This window comes from Atta colombica, unplaced genomic scaffold (genome assembly GCF_001594045.1).
Source record: "Atta colombica isolate Treedump-2 unplaced genomic scaffold, Acol1.0 scaffold97, whole genome shotgun sequence".
NCBI lineage: Eukaryota > Metazoa > Arthropoda > Insecta > Hymenoptera > Formicidae > Atta > Atta colombica.
Window position 1 is genome coordinate 1,144,156 of NW_017259591.1, and position 12,184 is coordinate 1,156,339.

The 12,184-nt window shown below is 30.8% G+C and overlaps 1 protein-coding gene across 2 annotated transcripts in view; it reads right to left on the bottom strand.

Annotated features, from left to right (window-relative positions):
• Positions 1 to 11,436, bottom strand: part of LOC108693780 — a 35,446-nt gene extending 24,010 nt beyond the window's left edge. For both annotated transcript variants that reach the window (XM_018202918.1, XM_018202919.1), the window contains exon 1: positions 10,773 to 11,436. In XM_018202918.1, the coding sequence (XP_018058407.1) occupies positions 10,773 to 10,947 (175 nt within the window). In that variant the 5' untranslated portion in view covers positions 10,948 to 11,436. The remainder of the gene's footprint in view (positions 1 to 10,772) is intronic.
• Positions 11,437 to 12,184: the final 748 nt, after the last annotated feature.

Consider the following 12,184-nt stretch of genomic DNA (forward strand, 5'->3'; position numbering starts at 1 on the left):
GATTTAAATATTATTTAAAAATAAAATTATTTTTTAAAATTTATTTGTTTTAAAGAAATTATATTCAAATCCAAGAAATAACGTTCAAATTATGATTTAAAAAAATAATGTTTAAATCGAAGAAATGACGTTTACAAATCAAAGAAATTTTTTCTTTAACCGTAGCAAAGGAATAGTTCTTTAAATCGAAGAAATCTTTTCTCTGGATGTAAGCACGTTAACGACATAATTAAAAGAAACAGAAATACTAGTGGATAATATTATTAATACATCCCTGACTTTGACTAATACTCAATTTATTAAAAGTCGTGTGTAAAAGAATGACATAAAGATTAAACAGAATTCTAAGAAAAAAAAGAAAAATACGAAGACTCAGGATTCATCGCCGGAAAATCTCTTGGCTAACATAAGTGAAAGGATTAAGCAAGGTTTAAACATAATGGATGAAAAGTAAAAGTAATAGATGTAGTTTGCAGCGTCAGCGAAGAACATGAGGATAGTAATAAGCATTTAGTGTCATTGTGAGATGATCCATATCGATTCTTGCAGTACATGATCGGCTTCAATAAGAAAATAATATCAAATAACATAAGTTCGAACAGCAGCAACAGTGAATCCAAGCAAACCGAAGAGAGAAAAAAATCGGAAAGCGAGAAGAAGTAAAGTGTAAACAGATTGTTGCTTTGAACTGGCCCTGAACAATTGAGACAGCTAACATTGGGAATAAATCATTGTCTTTAAGTCGGACTGAAGCAGCTATGTCGTCGAAAGTGGAACATATCTAATTATTACGCAGTGGCCTGCAATTTTATTGTACAAGTATGATAAGTTCTATGATTAAATTATATCAGTTGCAGAAATAAGTATGCTAATCTAATAATCTAGTCTACTTTCTTTCATGTTGTAAAGACCTATTATGCGCTATAGCAAGTTTCTCCAAAAGAAGATAGTTGGCTTTTTCACATTGCAAAAACTAAATTGTAAATTAAACTCAAATTTCGTTTAAAAAAAAGATATTTTTTTCCTTCTATTTCATAAGCAGACACCGTTATACTTCAAAGAGACGTAATAATAATTAAAATAGATTAAAATAAACATTAAACAAAATTAAGAAATGTGATATGCATTTCTTATAATTAATTCTTATAATTAATTGAAAAATTTGATACAAGAAAGATGTAAACGCATTTTAATAAAATCGCGCGAGAAATAAATCTGTTTTTCAAATCGTGCGTATATCGGAGAAGAAAGAAATCTCAAATATGGTTCTCTGGTCTCCTATTTTCATATCTCATATTTGTATAATTAGATTGATACAATTCATAATTTTCATATAAATGTAATATTAAAAATTGTAGCAAAATGTTCTCAAAAGTGTAAATCTCAAAAAGCTTTCCATTATAAATCCTTGGCCAATAGTTTTGTTAACGTGTCAGTTTATTAATTAAAACATGTGATGCATCTACACGTACGTACATACGTAGCAGAAGTTCAATGATGTGATATGAAGCACTGTTGCAGTGCTTCATAGACAGAATATATTTTTGATATCGATCATTTCAGTGTAGAGGCGCAACGATGCGATATATCAAGGTAATTCACGCACAAGCGTTGGGAAATTACATGTGGCAATTGCTAGAAAAATTCAAACAACTAGATGTTATAAAAGAAAAATAAAAAGCAAATTCTAATATCCTGCAGACATTTTTTGAAACATCCTTTGAACTTCTTTCTCGTTTCGAAAAACATGTCTCACAAAGCTCGCAAACTTCCTGCATTCATGTGTCGTGGAATTCTTTTATCTTTTAAAACTGTACCTAATAGGAAATATGACAAAAGGATAAATTTCAATATAATTTTTATTAAAAAAGTAATATATTGGGATCTTTATTTTTCCTTTCGAGCCGCAGCAATTCAATGAATAAAATTTTTGTAGCAAATAACGAAGATATACTAACTTTGCAAAAACAGGAAAATTTTTCAAGATCACAAAATATGTTTGGAGCTCAAATAATTTAAAAACACATACAATAATAACATTTAATAAAAGTTTAATAATTTAAACAATAAAAAATAAAGATAAAAGGAGAATCGACGCGTTAGGAATCGACGCGATGCGCAATTAACACAAAATTTTTTGTTTACTACGCTGACTTCTAATGGCCCTCTTTTTATCTACATTTTTTATTGTTAAATTAGTTCGAGTTCTTCTGTGATTTTAAATTTAACATTTGTATATAATTTACTGCTGTTAAATATAATAATTATTAAAAAATCCCTTTGCTGCTTAATTTGAATACTGATTTTAGATGTTTTTAATATGTTACATTGCAGCAGCAAAGTTAAAATCGCACGTTTCAGCAGCTTAAAGGATGGTTTATCCTCCTTACGTGACAATTGTTTTTATTCTTTTTGTGTATTAAGAAGGAACATAACGTACTTCATGAATATATATCAGGAAATTTATATATCAGACTCTTCTTAAAAATATGAACCAAACGCGTTTTGAATATGCAAAATAGATATCTCTTTTAGCGGCGTCCGCGAGACTGATTTGAAAATTATTACAATGGCATAGCAAGTAGAATTGCCAAGGTAACGCCATTTTTTAAGTTAATCTTTATATAGTGCTGTGACAAACTGCAACGGAAAAAGTGCTACGTACCGCATGACGTAAATAAATAACAGCTATATATACAGGGCTACGTTATTGTCGTTTATTGATCTATTTAGTATGTTTTATACTTAGCGCCTTGCATATGTCACGTCGCATCGGTTGCTTGTATTATAAACTAAACCGAACTATCGCGGCTAGAACGTTTCTGACAAAAGTAACTGCATTCTGTATTGTTGGAAGAAATTCAAATATTACTCAAGCATTTAAAGACACTATAATCGACTTTCATTAAGAAGTTCTGTGCAATATCGACATTAGCTACCTGAACAGTTCATTAGCTATTGCTAGAGTCGGACTACTTACGAGTTTTCAAAGTTGGCCAATGCTTTTCATATCTCAATGTAACTTTGCTTTACAATGCGAAAAGAAAGATTGAAATGGAACAAGAGATAAATAAATTCTAAGGAAAAAAGGACTTTTACTCCCGTATGTCTTTTTCCTTGGCAAATATGAATGCGCGTGTTGCAGAAAGTGTACTTCTGAAGTCTCCAAACAATGTCAAATAGAAGTGTTATATAAAATACACACACACACACACACACACACACACACACACACACACACACACACACACACACACACATATATATATATTTGGTTTTCCTTCAATTCACTTCTTTCAATTTATCATATTTTATAGATTATATAGTTTATATATAGAATATTTACAATTAGATTACATAGACGATCTTATCAAATTTTTACTCTTCAATAAATTGCAGAAATTAAAATAACAGAGAAATAATTTCGACAAGTTTAAATTAAATATTGTCAAAGAATAGAATAGTTTTTAAAGTAAGTTTAAAATTTACTTTGTTAATAGAAGAAAAATATTTAATCAAGATTGGAAACAAATCATGAAAAAGTAAACAAGATTTTAAAGCCCTTCCTGAGAATTTAAAGCGAGCTGCAACGATCCCATGTAATCCGAGAAAATCTGATCTATCAGTGTTTACAGTCGCCCTATATCAAGATGTACATCAACTGTTCAACAATACGCGCAAGCTAATCATTAATGCTATCTCGACAGTTGATCTATGCATATGTAAGAGCCAGCACTTTCGACTCCGAGAAATCTAGGAGCTACCAGTCGGCAGTCGCTCGCGTTTATCTCGCAAGATTATTCCGATCGCAACAAACCCTACCTGATGCTCCTGATACCGCAGGGAACTGTCGATAAGCTTGAGGTTGACTTGGCGCGGTGCCATTGTCGAGGCAGGCGCGATCGAGTTTTGATCGGATTTATAAAATGGATTATAAAATGGATAAATTTGAACGCGTGAAACTTTACCGTTAAATCATTATAGACAGAAGAAGTATCGTGATTGCTGAAATTGCCTTTCTAAAATACAATAATTATCATGACACGATAAAAGAGCTGTTTAGCTTCCAGGGATCAAAATGAAGATATGAAGGCGAATTAGAATTTCAAAACTGCGGACGCAACTTTCTCTCGTATATGATAAATGATACGATAATAAATGTAAACTTTATGCAACATCGAAATTAAAGAGACAAGGAAGACATGTTCGAATGAAACGTAAATATTTGTCATATTTAACGAATAAAGTTGAAAATAAAATTTGAACGGAATTATAATTGCCTTGGGCTTCAATGTATTTTTTTTTCATCCAGAGAGTAATTATTCAATTCTCTCTTTAAAGAATTCTCGTTTCTTAAGTTTATTTCTTACAAAGTTTCTGGGAAAATATGTTAATGGGAAAATACAAAACTTTATATCCCATCAAATAGAAACATATATAAATCGATTTATACATACGCAATATAACAGCATGATTCTTTTTTCATATCTCAATGTTCTGGATTTTATTAATTTTGATTTAGTCTGAATTTACATATTTGAAAAATCGTTGTATCTCATTAGGCATTTGGTTTACGGATTAAAAATTGAAAATCAAAATCGATAGTTTTATAAATTTTAATGCGTCGTTATCGTCGATATTATGAAGTGATCTATGTGCAATTTGTAAATGTATTCTTCGGTTATGATTCGGCTGTTCTATATATACGAGCATGTTATGGCAGACTTATTATGGTCGTAAAACGCGACCTAATCTTTAGATTAAAAATTTGCTGACCGATACAATCCAACGATGACATCATGCTCTTATATAAATTTCGTGACATCAATTCGATCGCCGGGATAAATTTTTTCTACAAATATTGGCATTATGTTTATCCGTCCAATTCTATGTTCGTAAATAAATCTGTGCTAATAAAACGAATAATAAGCAAATCCATAGCAACAGCTTATCTCGAGCAGAAGGTTAAGAAGTATAACTTGTCAATAATGAATACAAATTGATGCTACCAACGCACGAACATTTATTCTCTGAGAGTTATTTGTCATCGATTGCGCCGACATTTCCACTTTATTACGAGAAAATAATCAGAGCGTAGAATAAAAGAGCACTTTGAAGCACACGAGAACATTTCATTAAAAAGAAGGCAATTTAATATTCATCGAGTAATAAATTTATCCACCTCCTCTCTCACGCAAGATTTCATTTTTGCTTTAAACTTTAATATATTTTTGATATTTAATAAATTCTGTTTATTCTGTCCATTATCGTTCATCGCAAATTGTTTATCATGAAAATTAAGTCATTTTTACATGTTACACTCGCGACCCATTTTCTCTTAGTATAATTTATAATTTTAACAAAAAAGTTAGATAATAAATCTTTTTACTTAATTCCTTCAGTCAGGCAAACCAGTAATTGCACATAATCGTCGCAAACTATTTAGAAAACAATGAAAGGATCAAGGTAAACGAAAAAAATTAAATCGAATCTTAGCAAACTTGAACAGAGTTTAAGTCATAACTTCGCGGAAACAATTTTAATTCGACAACGCGAAATGTCACACAATAAATAGAAGAAAGTTAAGAATATATATAAAAACGATATTATCTCATAAAATAAAAGAGATCATTTGTACTAAAGATGATCCGAAGGATCGAAACGTTTGTATATTTATTTGAATTCGATAAATTTTCATTGTTAACGACTATCATCCTATGCGATTTATAGCCTTTTATGCGAATTTTTTTAAAAGAGATCATTTTACAAAGGCAATATAAATCTAGAAAATATATTTAAGATATAAAAATAAAATATTTTTTAGATGTTTTCAATATTCTTTAGATGTTAGTTTATGCAGATGTAATATGCATGATTGTTTTATAAATTAAATTTTGTTTCGATTAGTCATTAATTTTTAGTTGCGTTAGTCTATCAAAATCATATACTGATATTGCGGATAGATTAACACAACTAAAAATTTGCTGCTACAACCAAAAATTGGTTGCTGCAGCCATATAAAAATGCTATGCCATATTTTACCTAAATTGTTGCAGCAACCAAACTTTTCTTTCAGTGTATATTTTTATGTTATATATAATTTTTTTTAAAGTACATACTGCATCAAAATTTTTATATATTGTAAGATCTTTTATAGTTTGCAAAATCTAGCATTATATTTATAAAATATATATGCATACGAAAATATGTATAAAATTTTATTTCTCTCTCTCTCTCTCTCTCTCTCACACACACACACACACACACACACACACAATCTCTCACTCTTTTTCTCTAACTTTTAAAGTATATTTCTGAGCAGATAAGATAATGTCAATTTTACTAGAATGCAAATTAAGTTAAGAGAAACAAATTGTTAGGTTCACTTTCATTAAGGATAATTCAATAAAGTTCTCGCAGTACGTAATAAGCACAGAAAATTTATCTGCAAATTAATGTTAATCTGATAAATAAATAATAGAACGAAGAAAGCAAGGAATAAACAAACAAATAAAGAGAGTACACGAGAAGAAATAATATTGTATTGTTAGCATTATTTTAATTAAAAATGATCTTGTTAATTTTATAATAGCATTAATAAAATAACATTTTATTAAAACAAAACGTTTTAAGGACCATCATATATAAAATAAAGCTGCGCAATCATATCATAAAGCCACTGGACCAATGAACATCTTATGTAAATCAATATGACATTTTTATGTCGCTTGATTTGATATATTTAAATAAGATATGTCCAAGATATTAACAGAATCAAAGCAAATAAATTTTATTTAGAAGTGTATTTCAACTTCTAAATAAAATGAAGATAAAATAAATAAAACAATCAAAATAAAATAAATATTAGAATTATTTTGATTGACGCGTATACTGACATAAACAAAGCATACTGAAATCTCGAACGACGCAAGTATTTCAGTTTTCATGATTGATTTTAACAAATTTGTTTTCACACAATAGGTCCATAATATTTTTGTAAATATTTTTGCACTGTCTTTTACTTGTTGCATTATCCTTTTTATAATCGCAATTATAATTGTTATCTTACATACGGGATTTTTAAATAAACTTTAAGATTTAAAGGTTACTTTTCCGCAATTTAAAACTAATAAATAATATTTTTTTTTTAAACAGTCGGAAAACGATAAATATATATAATTATAATTTATAATTGATACTTTTTTAAATTTTTATAAAGAACTACAAAGTGCGAAAGTTAATTAGATTTACAAAATTAAATATTGATTTGCGGTTTAAAATTTAATCATAAAAGACTAATATTATTTTTCAATATCACAAAGTTAATTTACATATATTTTTCAAACGAAAAGGATTTTCCAATATTCTGTTAATTTACATATATTTTTAAATGAAAAGAATTTTTCAATATTCTGTAGTAATCAGTATTGTTGAAAAATATATGCATTAAATTGAAAAATATACTTTGTACAAATTGAAACGAATTGAATAAGCTATGAATGCGGATCGTTAGTAGAATCCTGAACAACAAATTTTCAGCACAAAGAAGCAAACTTCTTTTCGAAATTGTGTTAGTCTATGGTAACTGTACGCGGATTAAGATGAATAAAAGATGAAAACTAGAATCAGAAAACTAGAAAAAAATTCCTCCTAAAAAAATATGGAAAATTATTTAAAGGAAAACATTTTAGCTATCTATAATATATCGTTGTCTTTTACGATGACCGATCCGTATAAATTTTTGAGACAGCTAAACGAGACAGGCAGATTACAAATGAATTGATAAAACAATAGCTTTTTACATGCGAAAATAGACTAAAATTTCAAAATTTTTCAGAAAAAATATTTGTTATTTAATACTCTTAAATAATTATTGGCGGATTATGAAAAGTAAGATCTCCTAAACATGTTTGTTAATATATCAAATATATACATTAACATTAATACGTTAATATAAAAAAAATAATTATAAGAAAAAGATCATTTTATAATTCACTATCTATTTACGTGAACATTATTTATTTATTTGATTCAGACACAAATCTTTTATTCCATAGAATTACAGAAGAAGTATTCCAAAATAATGAAGCAATTCTCATTCCGTAGAGTTTCCGAGGGCCGTAAATGTGAAGAGTAGATAGTAATAGATCGCGCAAAAAAGTATATATCGTATAGATCGAGGGACAAGTATATTTACGGGCTACAATCGATATTATTTTATTTTGAAATTGACAAAGTTAGCAACAAATATGATTGTAACTTTTGAAAATTTAAATAGATAAATCTCTCACTTTATCTCCTTATCTCTTCTCTTATATCGATATCAAACCTCTCACGCTGTCATAGATATATGCCGTTTGATTTGCAATATTTGTCGCGATATTTCAGTGTCGCACGACAATAAATATAGGTTTACCATTAACGACGAACTATTCACGCGAGATTTTAAGGTTGTATAGATTACATCTTAAAACATTATCAAAAATATAAAAATTTTATAGATTCATTATTACGTCTAAATATCTGTATAAAATTTGAACACTTCCCTTATTCCCTGATTAGTTTAAAAGTTTTTATTTTTATTTTTATTATTATTATTTTTTTTTTGTTAATTCTTATATAAAATCGTGTTTCGTAATACCTTATTTATAAATTTGATAAGGAAGTAAAAGAATTAAACAAACTGATCCACAATAATAAATATTCATGTAAAAATTTATTTGGATTTACTTATTCTTTTAAAAGTTATTGACCTAAAATTGCAGAAAAAAAATATGATAATTATCCTGCATAAAATTATTATAAGCTAAATTATTTGCTGTTTTGTTTTTTATAATTGATTTCAGAATATATTTACAAGCTAATATCATCAAAAATTTTTGAATAATATTAATTGATATTAACTTATTTTGGCTGATTATTGAGCTGATTTTGATTACTTTCAATAGAGAAAGCAGCTTGTAACTATTGTAAGAATTTTTTTAATATGATTAATTCATATATTTAGATCCCATGAGAAATAAACTAAGACTAATTATAATATCAAAAAATTTTACAGCACTTGCAAAGCTGTTTTTTTTTTTAAAAGCAGCCAAAACGTCCTTAAACTTGCGCCATCAATGCGCCATTTGGAACAATTCAAAATTTGCCATTTGTATGAGATTTGCAAATAACGTGAATAGACGTATTCATCGAATTCGCATTTGTCGTTTATCATTTATGCCAATTCAGTAGCAACATGACTTCATTTGGCAAAATCAAGAGATGTGTCACCATGAATCGTGCAGTCTGACGCAAGCTTTATTGTATTAACACCGCATCACTTGGTAATTTCATCAGGAGAATTTATTCGGCTTTTAATCAGGTACTCCACGATGTCCTTCGCACGACATGCGACATTTATGTAATTGCACACAAAAGAAATTAAAGAAATCAGATATCTGAAGAAACAAATATACGCATGTCACGAAGCATAATTCCATTTAAATGAAGTAAATGTTTTCAAAAAGATTTTTTTTTAATTTTTATATGTGCATTATAGAATTATTAAATTATATCGACTTGTTGAATTTTTAATGAAAAAAAATGATCATAAACAAAAAGCTTAGACGAAGTATCGTTTAAGATCATGATGTAAAAACACATACAACAAACAAATAAGAAATAAAGGCCTTACGAACGATCAAGTTAAATTTTTAGTACTTAAATAATTCAATGTGAATTTACATATTACATATCAAATCCTGTAAAAATCTTGGAAATTTTTTCTTATCCACACGTTATAGAGTACGATAACTTATTATAATTAATTCATTTAATATAATCATTTATGTTATATAGTATGATCATTTTAATGCAAATTACAAAATTACAGAATAATTGCATCGACTATTTCAAAATTTCAACCGAATAAAATCTTGGAAGGTTATTTGGCTTATGTACATAAGCACGTTATGTAGATAATAATACTCTATATTTGTTTGATATACGTATCTATTTATGATATAGTTTGCATCCCATATCTTATACATGCAATATTATCATCAACATTATGACCTTGATAAAATCTTACTTATAACTTTTATTCAAAATAATAGGAAGGTTTAAAATATTACTTAGAAGACTTTATGACTTTTAAACGTCCTTTAAATGTCTTTCGACTATTTTTACACTTTTCCATTACTTGTGATATTTTCTTGATTTTGTTATAGATTAAAAATCCTATTATTAGAGATATTAAATGAAATTGACTGTATTGGAGATATTTAATATAAAATGGAATTGATTTTTAAATAAGATAAATATTTAAATTTAAAAAAAAATTACAGAGAAAAAGAAATACAGTGTTTTTTATGACATGGATTGAAGTATTTACGGATAAAGTCTTTACCTGCCACCGTATGGATAACTACAGAAGAAATTATAAAATTTCTATAAACAATACTTTACAATTTTTTACTTTAAATATTTTATATACTAGTATTATTAACAGTATATGTATATATATAATAAATTATGTAATTAATCATTATCCTTCAAATATATTATTTAACAATCACGCATGCGAAACTAATGAATAAAGATCACTAGTACGAAGTAAATAACTGCAGATCAGTTTCTTCCAATCAAATTTCAATCATTTTTCGTTTATGTTTTTTTTCTTTTGAAAGAAACGTCATTTTTTATTCGCAGAGAGAGAGAGAGAGAGAGAGAGAGAGAGAAAGTTGTACGCGCCTCGTATGAGCGCGGGTGAAACTATTTAAAGGGTTTACCTTCTACGGTCGTGAGCTCCGAGGGATTCGGTAGACCCAGGGCCGGCTGATCGAGGATAATCCAAGAGGAAACTAAGACGACGCAGAGCAGCCGCACAGCGGTGGTACTGCACCAGGGGTTGGTCCCCGACGTCAGGTACGTCGGTGACGGGCAGGTTATCGCGGCGACGCTCATCTCTACGACTGCTGGCCCCCCCGCGGGTCCACGCGGCACACCTGCGGCCTATGCACGGCACGCACGCACGCACCCGTACGTCGCGTACCTGCACGCCCACGCAGGTCAACCCTGCCTGGTCTACTTCCGGTATCACATCTCCGGCCGATCGCGGAGGTGCGCGCGATCGATGACGCGCATAGTTGCCACCGCAGAACTCGACGCCGTAACTTTCTTCCTCTTATGTCTCTATCTCTCTCTTCCTTCCGTCCGCGTGGATCCCCCCCGCAGCCTTAGTGATCTAACGGTCCTCGTCGTCGTCGTTCAAAGCGTCACGCCGCCGCGTCTGGCGCATCCAAACTCCCTCGCTTGATCGCGAAGAGTTGGCGCGTGCGATTCCGAATCGGACGACGGAGGCGCAGTTCGGACGAAAGCGAGATGGTGGGACCGACGATCGTGCGCTCGCGCCGTCGTATACGTACACTGTGCGATTGTGCCGTAGCGTACCGTAGCGGGAACCGGAAAGGCACGGGCACCAAGCAACGACCGGCCTGACTCACCCCCAACGAGGGTCGTCGCGACGCCAAGGCGCCGACGTTCTGCGCAATACGGTTGAGCCACGTTTCCACCCTCTTGACCACGGGTGTGATGTGGTGTGTTGTGGTGGCGGTGTCGCTCTCCGTGGCATCCATCCCCTTCATGTCGCCGTCGCCATCGTATAGACAGCGACGGAGTACAGTGCCTCTGAGTCATTCTTCAAACCCGTCCGATGTACCGCCATTTAGACGATGAAAACGTAAAGAGACACCGTTGTCGACGTAGTCCTCGTCGTCAATGCGTTGTATGTACGTGTGAGGGTGTGCTGGTAATGACGCAGCGCATAGGACACAATCGCACTCTGCGCTGCATCTTCACTTCTAAGGGATGCACAATCGCGTAACTTTAGCGAAACCGCGGTGATATATCAGGGGTAGATAGTTTCGCTACGTTACATAAATATGAATATAAATATCACATAATGCCGAGGAATCTGGAAAGTATCTTCATTTTTCTTGATCGATCACTTTCTTGAATAAGACGGAATGATAACAGCTCGCGATTCATAACAAGCTGAAGAAATTTTGATCGAACTTTAAATGCTTTACATTCTCAGATGTCTACTTTGAATTTATTCAAATAGAGTTATTTAATAAATGAAATATGTTATTAAAAGAATTTATTAATTTATTAAAAGAATGATTAATTTATTAAAAGAATT